Source organism: Arvicanthis niloticus, chromosome 12, assembly GCF_011762505.2.
Source record: "Arvicanthis niloticus isolate mArvNil1 chromosome 12, mArvNil1.pat.X, whole genome shotgun sequence".
In the NCBI taxonomy this organism is placed as follows: domain Eukaryota; kingdom Metazoa; phylum Chordata; class Mammalia; order Rodentia; family Muridae; genus Arvicanthis; species Arvicanthis niloticus.
This window is the reverse complement of record NC_047669.1, coordinates 2,439,430-2,459,021: the sequence shown is the minus strand read 5'-3', so window position 1 is coordinate 2,459,021 and position 19,592 is coordinate 2,439,430. Positions and strand designations below refer to the sequence as shown.

Here is a 19,592-nt window from a genome sequence, read left to right as displayed (position 1 = left end):
ACAAAGCAATAGTGATAGAAACTACATGGTATTTGCACAGAGACAGGCAGGAAGATCAATGGAAGAATTGAAGACCCAGAAATGAAACCACACACCTATGGTCATTTGATCTTTTTCAAAGGAGCTAAAACTGTTCAGTGGAAAAAAAGACAGCATTTTCAACAAATGGTGCTGGTTCAACTGGTAGCATGTAGAAGAATGCAAATCGATCCATACCTATCTCCTTGTACAAAGCTCAAGTCCAAGTGGATCAAGAATCTCCAAATAAAACCAGATACACTCAAACTAATAGAAAAGAAAGTGGGGAAGAGCCTCCAATACTTAGGAACAGGGGAAAAGTTTCTGAACAGAATACCAATGGCTTATGCTCTAAGATCAAGAATTGACAAATGGGCCCTTATAAAATTACAAGGCTTCTGGAAGGGAAAGGACACTATCAATAGAACAAAATGGCAATCAACTGATTGGAAAAAGGTCTTTATCAATCTTACATCTGATAGAGGGCTAATATCTAATATATATGAAGAACTCAAGAAGTTAGACTCCAGACAACCAAATAACCCTATTAAAAATGGGGTACAGAACTAAACAAAGAATTTTCAACTGAGGAATATCAAATTGCCGAGAAGCACCTAAAGAAATGTTCAGCATCCTTAGTCACCAGCGAAATGCAAATCAAAACAACCCTGAGATTCCATCTCACACCAGTCAGAATGGCTAAGATCAAAAACTCAGGTTATGGCAGATGCTGGTCAGGATGTGGAGAAAGAAGAACACTCCTCCATTGTTGGTGGGATTTCAAGCTGATACAACCACTCTGGAAGTCAGTCTGGCAGTTCCTCAGAAAATTGGACAGTAATACCTGAGAACCTAGCTATATGACTCCTGGGCATATACCCAGAAGATGCTCCAACATATAACAAGGACACATGCTCCATTATGTTCATAGCAGCCTTATTTATAATAGCCAGAAGCTGTAAGAACCCAGATGCCCCTCAACAGAGGACTAGATACAGAAAATGTGGTACATTTACATAATGGAGTATTACTCAGCTATTAAAAAGAATTAATTCATGAAATTCTTAGGCAAATGGATGGAACCCAATCACAAAAGAACACACATGGTATTGTAAGGCCCCCATGAATGGAGGACCTCACCCAAGCCTCGGGAATTCTCGGCCACCCATTAACTGTAAGACACCAAACTTGATGTAATCAGCAAGAGGCATATTTTAATCAGTATACTGAGGTCAAGACCTGTAGCCCACGTAGGGGCAATAGGGTCTGACCCCGGGGCTTTGGAGACAGAGAGAATTTAAAGCCCCAAACCACAACTTGGGGGGGGGGGAGGGACCACAACACAGGGGGAGTAAAGGAGGGCTATTGGAGAGTACCTGTGGAAAGTCCCAGCCCATTATTCAGTTTGTGACAGGGTCCAAGGAACAGGCTATTCTCTAAGAGTCTATACGTAATCATCCAAGTTCCTGGTATCCAGGATGTACGGGCACGCTGAGAACTCCCAACTCAAACTCTCCTGGTATCCAAGGTGCACAACTCAAACTCTCCTGGTATCCATAGCACTTGGTCACGCTGACCTAAACTCCCAGCTCTGAACTCTTATCTTACTTATTTTGTTAAAAGATTTTTAACCCTTTCAGTATTCACTCACTGATAAGTGGATATTAGCCCAAAAGCTTGCAAAACTCAGCATACAACTCATAGGCTACATGAAGCTCATGAAGAAGGAAGACCAAAGTGTGGGTGCTTAGAAGGAGTAACAATATACTCATGTGAGCAAATATGAAGACAAAGTGTTGATCAGAGACTAGAGGAGGGGCCATCCAGAGATAGCCCCACCTGAAGATTCATCCCATGTGCAGTTACCAGGAAGTGCATGCTGACAAGAGCCTTGTATAGCTGTCTCCTGAGAGGCTCTGCCAGAGTCTGTCATATACAGAGGCAGATGCTGGCAGCTAACCATTGAACTGACTTTGTGGTTCCCAATAGAGGAGTTAGAAAGAACACTGAAGAAGCTGAAGTGTTTTGTGGCCCCATGGGGAGAGTGACAATACCAACCAACTAGAGCTCCCAGAGTCTTAACTGCTAGCATGGGAGCACACAGGGAGGGACCCATGGCTCCAGCTGTATATGTAGTGGAGGATGACCTTATTGGACATCAGTGGGAGAGGAGGTCCTTGGTCCTGTGAAGACTGGATGCCCCAGTGTGGGGGAATTCTAGGATAGGGAGGTGGGAGTGGGTGGGTGGATGGGGGCACACCCTCATAGAAGCAGGAGGAGGAGTGATAGTATAGGGGGCTTCTGGGGGGAGTGGGGAAAGGGGATAACATCTGAAATGCAAATAAATATAATATCCAATAAAAAAATTTTTAAAAAACTATAAACAAATAAAAAGTAAAAGAACTGTAGTAAGAATATCTTCACAGTTTTATAAAACATGTACTAACATACAAATTCTAACACCTTCAAGAGTTATCAGGAGGCCTAGGAGTCAGGAAAGAAAGAGCTGAGGAGGGTGGAGTCTGATCATCTCAGCCAGAATCTGTAAGTCTGGACATACTGATGATCAGAGTCAGGGAAGAAGTCTGTGATTACCGTGACAGTGGCTCCATCCATTATGGAAATGACACTATTACCACCATGTTCACATTTCACAGAATGTGATGAGTGAACTGCTTTGTAGATGGCCATAATTGGCATTGGAGTAGCGTATCCCTTGGCTGAAAGTGGCATCAGTTTGTGCTGATTTTACCAGATACTATGATATTCCTGGAGCTCCCTATTTCATATCCGTTTGCAGGGATAACCTGTGTGTTCCTCTCTCCTCATTTTTCTTGTTGCTGAAGAGCCAGTGTGAGAGGTTTACCATAGAAGCTTCTCTAGAAAACTGTTCCCAGATCTAAGATGTATGCATTTTTAGTTGACTTCCTTTAGACACTATCAGGAACTAAAGCTACTCCTACTGCCATGGACTAGAGCACAGTAATAGGTCATTGACTGTACACAATTTAGGTATAAAGAATTTCTCTGCAGTTTTTGATAAAGTCTTTCAACCCAGAAAACCAGTTTCAGACCCTGAAGTTCTGATGCTTTTTTGAGTTCAAAATATAGCCCAGGAGATAAAGGAGAGGCATCCTTAGGCTTGGTTGCTTCCTGTATACCTGAGTCACCAGCACTGACATAGCTGTTCACAGAAGAGTCCTCTGTGTTCATGAGATGAACAGGAGGGCAACTCTGTAGTCAGCACAGGCTGGAAGAATGAACCTGAAGATATCAACAGAGGCAGAGTGAGATCAGAGATAAGGTTCTTAGTGATCTGAACACCGACATTGACACAGGCCTGGGGTTGTCTTTTTTTTTCTATAGGATTTATCCCATAAATATCCCATAAAACACTGAGCACACTATGCACAAACACAAAGGCACTCTTGTGTCATGAAGCCTAGGTGCTGGAGCAGCAGCCAAGAGCTTACAACTTAAACCATAAAGAGCATAGAGGGCAAACTGGGAAAGCATGTGCTTTAAACTCTCAAAGCCTCCCTGCAGTAACACATGACCTGTAATAGTGCCACACCAATGAAGGCGCCCCAGTAGTGCCACAACATTCGGACTGAATATTCACATGAAGAGTCTCTGGGGAAATAGTCTCATTTGAACTACTCAGGCCTTATCCTGAGAGGATTTGAATACACAGTGTTCCCCTGCAATCTCAACCCACCCAGACAGCCTGAGAGGATGACACTCTTTCAATTTCTAGGAACACTTATGTCTTTCCACAATGTCAGAATTTACTGAGTAACAAATTCACAAGTTTCAAACAGAGTCATCTGTCAGTCACTCCCACTTTCCTTGATAACCTCTGGTTATCAGCTTTGGTTATTCCAAGTTTAATTAGGAATAGTAGTGTTCAGTAACATATCATATACTAACTCTATTTTCTTTTCTCTATATATCTTTCTCTCTGCTTCCTTGCTAGCTGTCCACAGGTTTCAGTGACATTAAAGGCTTCAGAGACCACAGAAGACTTCACTTTTAGAAGGAGGAGAGTAGAAATAGAACCAGAGTGTGCAGTGATGAGAGAAGAATGGAAGTGAAGATGCAGAGGAGCTGGCAAAGCAGCTTGTGTGTGAGATCAGAGCTACAGTCTTGAGTCCAGCTGCAGAGGCAAGAGGAAAGGACAAGGGCCAGATGAAGGACTAGGCAGACACAGGGACATCAGGTTCCATAAGGAGACATGCAGGCAGACGACAGTGGATTAGACCATGTTCATGGCAAGAACTAAACCAAACTTAAGTCATGGGGATGGTCAGGAGTTCTCCATCTGTCCATACTCAAAACATACAGTGGGTCACAAGGGGTAAGCTTTGCAGGAAATCTTTTCCCAGAGCATTCTTTTATGATCTCATGCAATTAAGGCAAGTTTAACTCTACAAAGGGCAGAGAGGCAGATCAGGTCCAGTGCCTTGGGGAACCCTGTGTAACAGAATAAACAGAGTGTAAGACAAATAAAGGACTGAGTGCAACCCTTTGAGATACAGATGACAGAAACAGAGTTATAGACAGAAAAATAAGCTGTCCTTCCACCTTTCAACTCATGGTAGGTTACTATTCCCAATAAATTAAGCCCACATTTGCACTTTACTAAGCTTGCAAACCAAGGAATATTTTGGAGGACAAAGGATGGCATGGTTCCATCTCCCATGGCCCTAGAAATAAAGAAATTTTTTGTACACAGTATTACGAACAACAAGACTTTCTCAATAATACAGCAACCACCAATCCATGTCTCATAAGATCTAGGAATTCTGATAAGAAATTCCTGGGACAGTTGTGATGAAATTTCATCCTTGGTGGCCTGTAGAAGCTCCACACATGTCCTTGGCTGCAGTGGACTTAGAACATCTTACAGCACCTCAGTGTCAGTGAGGGACCACATCCTTTAAACCCATCATTCTAAGTTCAAAGCAAAAGGCATTGAATACCCTGAGTGCAGAGATGATGAGTCTGTAAAAGCCAAGTGTTGATACAGAATTTTAGGTCCCCAGTCTCAAGGTCATTAATGAACCCTACATAACTTCTTAACTAGTTGAAGCCAGTGTCCATACCCCAGAGATCCACATCTTCCTCACTGTTTCCTTTTCTTTGTCATTATTGATCATTACTATTAAGAGTGAAAGGTCTTTGTCACAGGTTGAATGTGATATGTCCTGTGCTGTCTCATGTGTTTAGATATTTGGTCCCCTTAGTCAGCCCTGTTTGAGTAGTTAGGGAACTCTTCTGTGTGTGGCCTGTTGGAGGCAGTAGGTCCTTAGGAGACCTGGAAGATTGTTAATGCACTGAAACCAGTTGCCTCCCACTCTGCTGCCAGTGCCATCAGCTGAGCCCTCCATCATGCTGTGCCTGAACCAAGCCTGAGCCAAACCAATCTCTGCCTCTCAGAAGTTGTTTCATGCCATGGATTTGGGAGGAGCCAGAAAAGCCCTTGAGAGTGGAAATGGGTTTTGCCTAGCTGTGATTGGTCCACTGCTCCTATGACCTCACAAGTAGCCATTGTGAGAAGTGATAGTTGCTCACCCATATAAGGCAGCAGCTGAGACTGGATCTTGTCCTTATACTGCAGTAAAGTGAGCTGTTTGTTGGCTTAGAGCTGTCAGACTCAGCATTGTGTTCTGAGCGTTTTATATTTTATTGTTCATCTTTGGAAGTGAACATCTGTGATCCCCACTGACCAGAACATAGTGAGTTTGCCTTATGGTGGTTGGTTTTGGGGCCAGGATTTTGATCTACTGTTTATAGTTTTGGACTTAGTCTATTCATTTGCTTCCTTTTTAAAAATTATCATCCATTTTTAATTTTCTTTTCATTTATCTTTACTATTTTGTACATGGGGTTTTTCAATACATTTAAACCCTTGTTAGTATGTATATAATAGCTGTTAAGAAAAAAGAGTTTGACTATGCCACACACTTGGAACCGACTCACCAGATTTGATATTTCCCATGGTATTTCCCTGCCTATTTTAATTCTCCATCATAGTAAGAACCTTTCCTTTCCCACATGCAACTTATGAGACAAAACATGCCTTTGGCAATCTTGAAAGACAGCACATTTCCTCATGGCATCCCAGTGTTAAGGACAGGCCTCCATCCCTATGCTTCCCATTAATATGAGTTTAAGAAAAGGGGATCCAGTATGTTGACTGTGGAGATGGGGAGGTTTGAGGTAGGCAGAATCATTATAGAGTCTGAGAGTTTGAGTGAAAAGGACATTGAAGAAGCCTGTGTATTCACTCTCACTAGTGAATAACCATGTCTCTCACTGAGGTCAGCACAAAGCTCTCTGAGTCTGTTCAAGCTTGATGTTATTGCTGCTCTCATGATAGTCAAAATGTCCTCCTTAAAGTCGGAATGACAGAGGTCTCAAACCATCTCCTGTTTTTGAATTTGTGGTTTATAGAGAAGGTGCTGTTGTGGAGGTTATGAAACACCAGGGCAGTGGAAGCCAGAAGGAGAAATTGGGTCATTCACAGCAATGAGACCTACAAAAGCCACAGAAGCAGCTGCTTCAGACCCATTTTCTCAAGTCTCCAGCTGTGCTCTCCAGGTTTATTGACAGCCAGAGACTAAGTAAAACTTATGTACTGTATGTTGTTTCTCAGGGATTTGGTCATGGTCATGAGAAAAGTAAATCAGTGCTGGTAGATACAAAGCAAAAAAAATTCTTGTGATTGTGACTAGCATGATTAGCTACTTTTTTGCAATGACATCACTGGAGCCTTTGTGAGGACTTGCAGATCCTGCCCATTGAAGTCACTGACTGGGTCTGGGTCTTATCCTCATACTGCAGACAGAGAAACTGTTGCTTGGTTGGCTAAAGAGTGTCTGGATTCAGACATGGGTTATATAGACTTTGATATTATTGATCACTTTGAAACAGACATAGTTGATCTGGTTTTACCTCAAGAGGCTGAGTTTGGTTCCTGATCTGTTTTGACCTATTGGATTTGAGTTTGTTTCCTGGTGTATTCATTTTGATATATATCTCTTCAGTGGTTTTGGATTAATTTGTGCTTTTACTTTGTTTCTTCTTTTTTAGCATTTGTAATTTTATTCGTAAATGAACATGGTTCTTTGACATTTTTAAATTTATTTTTTTTATTTTAAATGCTTTGCTAATATGAAATAGGTGTTAAAAATAAATAATTTCATCACACTGTGCACTTTGAATACAATGCCACTATTATATTCTCCAAGATTTGATGAACATAAAGTCCACCTGTCTGTAGCAATGAGTTTCAGCTAACCACTTTGACTCTTGGCAGAAAGCATGTGCATACCCTTTGGATCCGAGAATAAAACACACATGCACATTAGCTTATTTTTAAAGTGCTTTGGCTACTTCAAAGGCTAGGCACTCCTTAATTTTCTCATGCTACCCCAGGCCCAAACAGGGAAGTGGCCAGTGGCCACTCATCTGAATCCCCACATGGCTCATAGGCTCTCTGTCCTCTGCAGGCAGTTCTTCTCTTCTGTATCCCACTACATCCTGACAATTCTCCCTATTCCTCTCTGTGTCCTGCCTGCGCAACTCTAAGTGTTCCACCCCATGCCCAGCCACTGGCCATTGGCATCTTTTGATCATTCAAAGACCCAGGAGCTCTGTAAGGTACTGAAGCCAGCATCTAGCATCTATTTAACAGATTTCCAGACATCTCCCATCCTGAACATATAAAGCTGTCACTTTTCTCTTTTCCCCAACGTCTGTTTTTCCCAGTCACTCAATTCTTTATCCATGCCAAAGAATTAACTTGGCAATTCCCCAAACAACTACCAGCACTACAGTTACGTGTGTTGGGGTCTCTCATCTACGATTCAAGGTGACCTCTACTCATCATATACCTGACTGACCTATATTCATTGTACATGACTGAAAATCTAAGAGAAGGACTTGGAAGTGGTCATAGCCCATCTGGTACTCCACGGGTCCCTTTGAAGCTAAGGAACACTCTGATCACGACCACATGGTGGAATACTCAGTTAGCTCCCTCTTCTACTGGGTGTATGGAGAGTAGGGACTTGGGCTCTGATTGAGCAGTTTGGAGGGTGACAACCTTGAGGACCAGGGCAAGGTTCTGACTCTTCATCTGAGAGATGTGATTAACAGGACCCCAAGAATCTGACAGGTTTGTGGGGTGGAAAAGAGTGGGGGAAGAAATATTTTCTACTCAACACACTTGGGAGAGATTCATACTGACAGTTATTCCCCTACCTGGTAGCTACCTCACCTAACACCTGGCTCTTAGACCCTTGAGAATAACAAAAAGGAGGCACCTGAGGGTAGGTTGATGGGAACAGGGAAGAAAATGACAGGAGCCCAGCCATGAGACTGTGAGTTAGCCTCAGCATTAGATAGAAACGCACACTAGGCCCTGCATTCCGTCCCCAGCACTGCAATGACAAGGCAGTAGAGGAAATAGGGAATTGCCTCAGCATCATGGTTTTGCAGGCGATCGCACAAAGGAAGTAGCAGCTTGACTGGGAGTCCAGAGAGAAGGGTTCTGTTGGGCCTTAATGACTAAGGCTGATTTTCTCTATTCTTTCCTCCTTCCTGTCTTTTATTTCTAACCATCCCCTATCTTTACCACCCAAGCTTTTGTTTTTACTCTTCAGTTGCTAACCCTAAACAGCCCTAGATAAAAGAACATTCTGCATTCTTTAAATGGGCATATGTGGTAAACTATCTGTTCTGAGTATATATGGTGCTTGCTTACTTACAGAGAAGGTAGACAAAGAGAATGTTTACTCTAGAATTATTCCTCCTCCTTCCTCTTCTTTTTTCTTCTTTCTCCTCTTCTTCCTCTGCTCCTCTTCTTCTTCCTCCTTTTCCTTCTAATTTCCTCCTCCCTTCTCTTCTTCTGGAAGGGTGGATTTTATAGGATTAGGATTAAGGTCAGAGGGTATTACACAGTTCTGTAGAGCAAACATTCAGTATAGGACTCCTCTCATGGCCCTTTATGAAGTGGGGAAGAACACTGTACCTACATCTGTAATATCTGGAGCTGGAGACAAAGAAGAGCTGGAAGATAATTCAATACATCTCATTTTGTCTATAGGTGACAGTTATCAGCAAAGTTACCCATTGAGAGTTTTTTGATTCAGGATTGATTCAGGAGTCTTAAGAAAGGAATCTGTTGTTCTTTTTTTGTTTTGTTTTGTTTTGTTTTTTAACACTGGCATGGCCTAAATAAGCCTTCACAGCTGTGAGCAGATCTTGGCATGATGGTTTCAGTGAGATAGATTGTTTTTGTTTTGTTTTGTTTGTTTGTTTCTGGGTGTGTTGGGGATTTGATTTGTGCTTACATGGGAATTCACATGTCCACTGCAGGTCCCTGCCAACAGTTAGTTTTCTGACTGGTCAATAAAGAGCCAGTGGCCAATAGCTGGGTAAAGGGATAGAGGCAGGACTTTGAGGATTCCCAGAGAGGAAAGGCAGGAGAGTTAGAAGGAGAGTCACCAGGGCAGAAGGAAGGAAGGAAGGAAGGAATGAAGGAAGAAAGGAAGGAAGAAGATACAAACATGAGAGCTGTGGAAGACAAAGAACCAGCCATATAAGAAAAGCGGACCCAGGGGGCACTTCTTTGACTGGGTCTGGGGTAGCAGAGGAAAAGTATAGATTTTAGAAAGTATAACTTAAGAATATCAGAGGGGCCTAGCTGGTCTGCTGTCTTGAAGACACCATATCCTGATATGTCCTAGAGGAACCACTGTACTCAGAGTAGAGGGTAAGAACCCTTCCCCCAAACCCTATGCCCCAGAGCTGCAGTTGGGAGCCTGGGGCACTTAGGACCCATCACCCACCCAAACCCAGCCCTCTGGAATACTACTCTCCTTTCGCCCCCCAGTTGGTCCTTTTTGCTGGGGCAGATTTCTAGCTGGTCTGCTCCCATGAAGACACCATATCAGACCCATCCTAGAGGAACCACTGTGCTTAGAGCAGTGGAGAATTCGCTGCACTCAGAGCAGTTGAGATCTTTCTGTGTTTTCTTTTGAGTTGGTCCTTTTTGCTGGGGCAGATTCCTAGCTGGTCTGCTCCCATGAAGACACCATATCAGACCCATCCTAGAGGAAACACTGTGCTTAGAGCAGTGGAGAATTTGCTGCACTCAGAGCAGTGGAGATCTTTCTGTGTTTCCTTTTGATTCATGCCCTCACTGCTCTTGTTTGAGGCACTGATTTTGTCTGTGTGCTCATTTTTTCAAAATGGTCCTTTTCCAATAATTTTTCTTTGCCATAATGTTTTCTGCTTTTATGTTACTTTATTTTATTTTGCATTTAAAATCTTAACTGTGTGGAGTAAGCAATTTCCCTCTGCCACTCCGATACATGTCCACAGTGAACTGGGAAAATCTTCATCTGTTCTGTTATATTGCAGCACCCCCTGGCATGTGCCTACAAGTCTCTCCTTCGATTAAGATCCCACCTACATAACCATGGCTCTAGTGAGGCTACGTATATCTCTGGGAATGGCATGATAGACAACCAACACCATGTACCTGTGTATTTCAATAAATAACACTATTTTATTCTTGGTAGCTGAGCATGGCCTCTTCCCTTGACCTCCTTACCTGTTGGTGGTTGTGTGAGCTACCAAAGAATCTATTTTCAGATGTACATGTAGATTTTCATCAAGGTTATTAAAATACAATGTGCATGCATGTGCATGTACATGCATTTGTGCTTACCTGTGCGTGTGTGTGTGTGTGTGTGTGTGTGTGTGTGTGTGTGTGTGGTGTTTTTGGCATTAAGGTAATACTAGCTTTGTAGACTAAGAGTGAAATGATCTTTCCTTGTCTCTCTGGTGAAACACCTTGAGAATTGTTGATCTCCAATGTACTTTATGGCTAGTGGGTAAGATCCACTGTGCAATCTCTTGGTCCTGGACTGTCCTTGTTGGAAAAGATTGCATCACTCTTTCAATCTTGTGCTCATATTGATCTCCTTACATTACTCATTATCTATGTACTCATAAGATCATGACTGTATCATCACACCCAGGATGTGGCAACAGGAAGGCAAAAGGTGGTCCATGTTTGGTCACCTCTTATATCAATGTTGATGTCTGTGTCCTGGAATGAGCAATTTCTTTATTTGAGGATATTCAACCCTCTGCAGTTCAAGGTTGGCTAGAGTTCCCATGGATCATGCTTGTCTCTCCCATATCTCACATTTCAATCATTTCTGTCCTCTCTGGGTGATTCAGTCAAGGATTTGTTCATCATTTCAATCAACCAGTTCTTTGTCTCTGTCCTTTGTTTCAACCTCTAAGAGTGAAGTTGTGTCCAAATGTGATCTTTCTTAGCTTTCTCATAACTGTTTTGTGGTTGGTTTTAAAATTTTTTTGTTTTGTTTTATTTTGTTTTTTTCCTCTCTGACCATATGATACATCATTAAAATGTTAGAGATATTTTTGGTTTTCATTATACACAAATTGATGTTTGTATATATTTGTATAGGACTAGTATACCTGAACTTGTGGGGTTTTTGTTTGTTTTTTTGTTTTTTTCTTCTAGGATATTGTGGTCGTCCCATCTTCCTCCTTTTGAGGTGAAGGAGATGGCAAACAAATTTTCATGGGCACATCTCAGTGATGCAAATTTACTATCAGCATCCAGTGAAACATGCACAGATCTGAGTGATGCAAATTTACCAACAGCATTCAGTGAAACATGCACAGATCTGAGTGATGCAAATTTACCAACAGCATTCAGTGAAACATGCACAAATCTGAGTGATGCAAATTTACCATCAGTATTCACTGAAACAGGGTGGTCCATCTCCAGCCTGGTGAACACTATGTGTTCCCTGAGCCACATGGCAGAGGAAAACTTGGACAGGGCAAGAACAACTCATTTTAGAGATACCCTGGCGAAAAATGATGTACTATTCAAGAAGAAAAGTGATTACCATCCTGGACAAATAGTACATCTTCGAAAGAGACACTCAATCAAGTCACCTGCATGTCGTATCATCCTGCCTCCCTTTCCCTTAAAGAGGAGATGGAGTGAATTGGCTCTGCCCACATTCATGATGACCTCAAAAAATGGCAACAGTGTGCAGCAGGTAAATGACAAAAGTAGCAAGTGTTTTTGTAGGTCTGGCTCACCTGGTTTAAACGTATCTGCTTACCTGTGAATTCTGCCCCACAGGATGGTTGTGTAAATGTAGTGAATACAAATGCTACAGACACAGAAGCTACTGATTTATTTGCTAAATCATCCAAAGGGATAAAAAAGGAAGCTGAGATTGAGGAGACAGGAATTACCATCTCATTTAGTCTCACACCTCTGGATGTGTTGTCCTTCTTGGAGGACACTGCAAGCAAACGGAACCCTGGATGCTCTATCCTTGAGTTACCATCTACCAAGCACCATCTCCAGGAGGCACCTTCAGCCTCAAACAGGAACAGCAGAAGGCTGTGGAAGTGGGTGAGGAGGCAGATTAGTCACCCATTTAGGAGGTTGTTTCTCTGCTTCTCTACTCGAAGTAGAAGACACACAACATCCAGGTAAGGGATAACAAACAATGAAGAATGGAGTCCCAGGGAAACTGACTAGGCATGGCTGCCAACATTCACATGTGTATTTAATCTTTCTTTCTTTCTTTTTTTTTTTAGATATTTTATTTACACTTCAGATGCCATCCCCTTTCCCCATTCCCCCCCTTAGAAAACCCCTATCCCATGCCCCCTTTTCCTTTTTGCATTTATACATTTTTTTAAAAATAATGTTAATCATAAGCGTTATAAGTTTGGAATTGTTCAATCAGAGGTGTAACCCACTGACCAACCTAGATATAACAACTATCTTTGACTGGTGGAGATAACATGAATATCTGCCTCCCTGTCTCCCCCCTCTTTCTCTCTTTCATCACCTAGCTTCTCCTATCCTTTTTCTCCTCCTCTTCTTACTCCTTTTCTTCCTCTCAGTACTCCTCCTACCTTAGCTCCTCCTACACATCACCCTTCCTGTTAAAATGAAACTTTTCTCTCAAAATACAATTAGAGCATAATTATGCCAATTTGTACCAGTGAGGTACAAGATAGTCCTAATACCCAGTCCATCCTTTTGTTGACTAACCAGCACCTCTGTCATCTATCCTAACTAAAACATTTAGTTCTGAACCTGGCTTTAGGATGAATGTCAGCTGACGACCATCCACTCAAATCTTTTCTCTTACGGTAAATAGCTATAAGTTTTCAACCCCGTCAGAAATCCAGAATGACTGAGTTAACTATAATTGTGGGAAGCACAAAGCTTATAAAACTTAGCCAATTTATAGAGACCTCTGAACACCTGAAAAGCCCCTATACTACCAAACGTTGGAGCATCAAATCTTCAGCCTTCTGGCCCAGAATCATCTGACAGACCTTGGTGATGCAGGATTATTAAGGACTGATTACTCCGTCTAGGCAGATATAATCAGTCGACTATTCTGCATGTGTGTCCTTTTCTGGACAGTAATTTGTCTGTAGATGGAGAGAGGCAATTCTTGCCTAGTGGCTGTTACCACACAACTGGAGTAACTCCAAGGATGCTCAATTTCTTCTTAGAATTCAATATAGGAAGCTGTCAGGAGCAGACAGGTCTCTAATCAATATGAACATTAATATATAAATATTTGTAGTGTCAGTTCTATGGACTTCTGATGTTTTGAAAACCAACTATCCATGTAAGGTAACCTGGACTGTTTTCTGTTAACTCCTCTCAGCTATTTCTAAGTAAAATATGGAAAGCACCCTAACAATAAACTCAAAAATATGAATTTGCTATAGTCCCTTAACTCATAGGTTAACCGTCCCAAATCAGTTAAAAAAGTTAAAAAAAGGCTGGGTCTAGGCATTGTATTCCTAAATGTGTTATACAGGCACAATGCCCATGAGTGTATCAATATTCATCTCATTTTTATATTAATAAGAGGCTTGTACCAATGAAAACCTTAAATTTGAGATCAAAGTAAATTTTGTACCATTTAAGAATTTATAACTTCATCTTGATAATAATTATACAGATTTCTACCAGTAGGTTATGGCTATGCAGTAAGTCCTAGCTAATCCGTCCTGTTCCAACAAAACCACTACTTGTTCCTAGAAAGACAGACCATTATTAACCACATTAGTCCCCAAGCTCAGGGAATAGGGGCGCTGACTCTTCTTTAACTTCTTCAAGCTGATTAAGGGCGTTGAGATTTTAGAAGAGGGGTGGAGGGGAGAGTAAGTTGATAAGCCTCTGATGCTGTGTCTTCACTGAATCCAGATGGAATTCCAGGACATCAGAGGTTTGGGCAGGTCTGCTCAGTATGCTTGATGAGTAGATACACCAAGGCTGTGTATTCTGCAATATACAATTCTCAGAACAAGTTTTAGTATCAAGAAAAAAAAATTTCCCACCCCCAGGGGGATGACATTTTTTTTTAAAGATGTTGGTTCTGAAGACTTTTTTTCCCACTTCTTAAAATTGGTTGTAGTATTTACGTTTCAGATTTTATCCCCTTAGCCTACTTCCTCCCACCACCCAGAAACCTATCCCATCCCCCTCCTAATGCTTCTATGAGGCAGTGACCACACCTACCCCCCTCACTATCCCCTCCCCGCCCTCACATCCCCCCCACTGTGTGTTCATTCATTCATTTTTCATTCATTTTTTTTATGGGACCAAGAAACTCCTCTCCCACCTATGTCCGACAGGGCCATCCTCCCCTACATATACCTCTGGAGTCTTGGGTCCCTCCCTATGTGTTCCCAGGCTGGTGGTTTAGACCCTGGGGGGCTCTGGTTGTTTGGTATTGTTGCTTTCCACCTGGGGTCAATAACCCTTTCTGCTCCTTCAGTCCTCTCACTAAGTTCTCCATTGGGAAACCCCTGATCATATCAGTGGTTAATTGTGAACATTGTCCTCTGAGTGTTTTAGTCTTTGGCTGACCTCTAAGGAGACAGCTATATCATGTTCCTCACATTATGCACTTCCAGCCATCCACAACAGTGTTTAGATTAGGTGGCTGTACATGGGGTGAATACCCAGGTGGAAAGGTCTCCTGATGGCCCCTCCTTCAGTTTCTGTTCCATGTTTTGTTTCCCTATTTGCTCCCTTGAGCATTTTTATTTCTCGTTCTAAGTAGAACTGAGGCATCCCCTCTTGGTCGTCCTTCATGAGCTTCATGTGGTCTGTGGGTTGAGTCTTCGCTAATCCAAGCTTTTGGGCTAACATCCGTGGAGATATGTTTGTGTAACTATCTTCTTTTGGGGTTTTTGGAACATTACTTTCTTGCTTTTTCTAGGTTGTAGTTTCCCTCCTTGTGTTGGAGTTTTCCACCAATTATTCTTTGAAGTGCTGGATTTGTGTTGAGATACTGTGTAAATTTGGATTTGTCATGGAATATTTTGGTTTCTCCATCAATAATGATTGACAGTTTTGCTGGGTATAGTCGTCTGGGCTGGCATTTGTATTCTCTTAGGGTCTGTATGATATCGGTCCAGGATCTTCTGGCTTTTATGGTCTCTGGTGAGAAGTCTGGTGTAATTCTTATAGGTCTGCCTTTATATGTTACTTTGCCTTTTTCCCTTACTGCTTTTAGTATTTTTTCTTTGTTTTGTACATTTGATGTTTTGACTATTATATGGCGAGAAGTATTTCTTTTCTGGTCTAAACTATTTGGAGTTCTGTAAGCTTCTTGTATATTTATGGACATCTCTTTCTTTAGGTTAGGGAAGTTTTCCTCTATAATTTTGTTGAGGATATTTACTGGTCCTTTTAGTTGGGAGTCTTCCCCCTCATCTATACCTATTATCCTTAGGTTTGGCCTTCTCATTGTGTCTTGGATTTCTTGTATATTTTGGGTTAGTAGCTTTTTGTATTTTGCATTTTCTTTGACAGTTGTGTCAATGTTTTCCATGGTATCTTCTGCACATGAGATTCTCTCTTCCATCTCTTGAATTCTGTTGGTGATACTTGTGTCTATGACTCCTGATCTTTTTTTTTTAGGTTTTCTATCTCCAGGGTATTGTCCCTTTGTGATTTCTTTATTGTTTCTACTTCCATTTTTAGATCCTGCATGGTTCTGTTTAATTCCTTTTCCTGTTTGGTTGCATTTTCTTGCAATTCCTTAAGGGATTTTTGTGTTTCCTCTTTAAGGGTTTCTATCTGTCTACCAGTGCTCTCCTTAAGTTCTTTGAGAGTGTTATTTATGTCTTTCTTAAAGCCTTCTATCATCATCATGAGAAGTGATTTTAATTCTGATTCCTGCTTTTCTGGTGTGATGGGGTGTTCAGGGCTTGCTCTGATGGGGGAGCTGGGTTCTGATGATGTCATGTAACTTTGGTTTCTGTTGCTTACGTTCTTGCTCTTGCCTTTTGCCATCTGGTTAACTCTAGTGCTGCCTGTACTTGCTGTCTCTGACTGAAGCCTGTCTTTCTAGTTATCTAGCTTGTGTCTGATCTCCTAGGGGTCCAGATGTCTCTGTGATCTTTTCCAGCTGCACTGATTACAGTGGTACCTCTAGGATGCCTCAGGATATGGTGCCTCCAAGGTAGTAGTCCAGCTAGGTGTCTGCTGTTCTGGGTGCAGTGTCTCCTCTAGAATATCTCAGGATATGTTGTCTGAAGCTCTGAGTTCATTTGTTCCTCTGTGGATCTGGGTTGAGTGGACCTTCCAGTATGTCTCAGGTGGAATCCAGGGTCCACACAACAGCAGACCTGGCAGAGGTCTGATCTAGGCCTCAGATCTGAGAACTAGTTTCTAAGACACTGTCCAAGTTAGAGCGCCTGGGATCCCTGCTTCCTCTGGGTTCTTGGATGTTGGGGGCAGAGCTGCCACCCAAGATCTGCTCAGTGCTCTGGCCCAGACCGGAAGGAACCCGTATTTAATCTTTCTTTTCCAAAGGCACTCTGCCATTGACAGGCTGCACCCATTTATAGGACATGAACCTTAAGATGTCTGTGATCCTAGAAGGAGCTTTCCAACTAAATACTGCTTGTGTGTACCTGAGGAAGTTGAGTCAGAAGCAGACAGCAGAGAATGTGACCAAGGGCAGAGGATGGAGGGAAAGTGGAAGGAGGAATGTTTGGTGAAAGGGAGCACAGGTTAGGAAGGGCAGAATCCTGTGGAGATCTCTGGTACCATAGGGCAGCTCTATGTTAAATCCTTCAGTGTCAGTGTCACTAATAGAGTCCTTTGTTTGTGTCTTCTTTCAAGGACTGATCATTGGGCCCAGGCCCGTGGTTCCTAAACCACAGGCCTGTGTTCGGCCTGGTGCAGCACAAGTGCTGCAGGAGGGAGCCAGGCCAGAAGAGGCAGTGTACACAACCTGTTGTTACCTGTTAGACACCTCCACTAACCAGGACTCCATCTCTGTCACCCCATCTCCTACAGAGTGTGAGTATTTAGCTCCCACTCTTTGACGTCATTGTTCCCAATGCACTAGTACATGGACAGAGAAGTTATACACATAACCATTCTGCCATGAAGAGACAGCCATCCTGACTTTGCAGTCCAGGTGAGAGAATTACATTTCCTACCTGACTCATGATCTTCCCATGCTGTGGCCCCTGTGGCCCCTGGCTCAAACAGGTGGGACATGCAGTGTCAGTGTCTCCACTCACTATACATCCAAGGCATACGATGACATTGTAAGTAGAAGTCATGGCCCAGTGTGGAGTACAATGGTGTTTAGAGAGTATCCTTTCTATGAGCTTCTTGGATTGGGAAATTCTTTTAAGCAAGTAATAAAAGATTTTTACAGCCTTCTTCATGAGGTCTTGGAAATGATAGAAATGGCAAGTCTTTGAAATCTGTTACTTCATTATATATTTCCTGTCATTGTAAAATATCATTTGGTACTATGATATTCAGACTGAGGATTCTGGAAGCAAAGAACCTGAGGAGTACGTCTGTCCATCTCCCCTCAAGGCAATGACTTCATACCTTAAGGCAATGTGAGTGAACTGTGTTTCTGAGAGGCAAAATAACAGAATCCTTCAGGGACATCAAATGAAAGGCCAAACTACTAGTTCCTTAAGGACAATGTTAAAACACCAGGCCTCCTCTGCCTTGGAGACTAGGCTCATCGAAGAATATGGTCATTTGTGTTGCCCAAATCTTAACACAAGTCACAATACGTCCTTTTAATCTAAGCTTCCCAGTTCCCCAGAATGCTCATCCTCACAGGAAACTGAGAATAACCAATGGTTTCTTTTTCCACAAAAAATTCCACAAATCAGAAAATATACTCAATCTTCAGCTGCTTATGCTTGAACAGAGTTTCAACACAGGATTGACCCCCACCAGCTTCCATATGCTCTCTGGACTATAATATGCTCATGAGAGTTATCATGAAATAAAAAACTATCTATCAAAACTTCCCTTCTTGTAGCAAGATTGAGAGCTCACTAGACTAAACACTTGCTCTGAAAACATGAGATGAGCTCAGATCCAGTGAACAAATAAAAGCCTTGCATGGCAATGTGGCCTATATTATCACACCTATGCAGATAGGAGACAGACCCTTTGGTAGGCCCATGGTCTAGCAGCAGTTCTCACCTCCAGCTTCAGGGCAAGTGTCTCGAAAAACAAGATCAAGATAACACTTGAGACCCCTTACTACTCACACATAAGTCAACACAGTCAAGTGCTCCAGACACACACATGTAGTCATAAAACTGTACCTAGATGATGCACACAACACACGAGGTATGAAGAAGGGGAAATGGAGAAAACCATCTATGAGCACTTCATCTTTCACAGTGATGATCCTTATGTGTGAGATGTGTTTGTCAAGCTGCAATTGTCATGATTTTCATCCAGCAGCATCCAAGTGAAAGGCTGACGCATAACTGTGTTTACCTTGACTTTTGTCTCATCAGGTGTGTCTTCCACAGAGCATGCATTGGCTGAAATATATGAAGACTGGCAGAACAAACTCTTTCCAGTTGCCTGGCTTGGGAGTGCAATAGGACACCAGCTCTTAGCTTGTTGTAGGAGGCTTGCCCACAATGCCCCAGTGCTGTGAACTTTGTGTGTTCATTTATGCCCTGATGTGAAAACTCCAGACATTTGAAGAAACTGGGGCAGTGTAACAATCTCCATAGTTTAGGCAAGATTTTTCAGGCCTAACATGTAAATTCCTTTATGTTATTAAAATGTTCACTTGATTTTTAAAATAGTTCTCATGTATTTTATTTAAATATGTACATATTACTTACAATATTGCTTAATAAAACATAGAGCACTGTCTACTCTCCCAGAGGTCCTGAGTACACATGGTGGCTCACAACCATCTGTAATGGGATCCCATGCCTTCTTCTGTAGTGTCTGAAGATAATGGAAGTATACTCACATACATAAAATAATTAAATTAGTCTTTAAAAACCCATAGTACTGCAGTATATTCAGTGGCTGTCATCCCTATCATTTTCATGAGGCTTATTTTACCATTATTGAAGAAAAATAAAAAGGGAAATAAATGTTAGGATTACAAAATGTCCCACTTAGAGACTTAGAGTAAGATGGGCTTAATAATTAAACC

The 19,592-nt window shown here is 42.0% G+C and overlaps 1 protein-coding gene across 1 annotated transcript; it reads left to right on the top strand.

Annotated features, from left to right (window-relative positions):
• The first annotated feature begins 5,610 nt into the window (after nucleotides 1–5,610).
• Nucleotides 5,611–19,223, top strand: LOC117717673 (uncharacterized). Its single transcript, XM_076911175.1, has 5 exons — nucleotides 5,611–5,756; nucleotides 11,588–12,137; nucleotides 12,224–12,582; nucleotides 17,264–17,443; nucleotides 18,931–19,223. The coding sequence occupies exons 2-4, from the start codon at nucleotides 11,631–11,633 to the stop codon at nucleotides 17,295–17,297; spliced, it is 900 nt and encodes a 299-aa protein (XP_076767290.1). The 5' UTR covers nucleotides 5,611–5,756; nucleotides 11,588–11,630; the 3' UTR covers nucleotides 17,298–17,443; nucleotides 18,931–19,223.
• The last annotated feature ends 369 nt before the right edge of the window (nucleotides 19,224–19,592 follow it).

Bases quoted from the DNA above. Each gene is read 5' to 3' on its own strand.
- LOC117717673 (XM_076911175.1), top strand. From the start codon at position 11,631: ATGGCAAACAAATTTTCATGGGCACATCTCAGTGATGCAAATTTACTA. The intron at 12,138-12,223 runs GTAAATGACAAA...TCTGCCCCACAG, and splicing joins ATGGCAACAGTGTGCAGCAG to GATGGTTGTGTAAATGTAGT. The intron at 12,583-17,263 runs GTAAGGGATAAC...TCTTCTTTCAAG, and splicing joins AGAAGACACACAACATCCAG to GACTGATCATTGGGCCCAGG.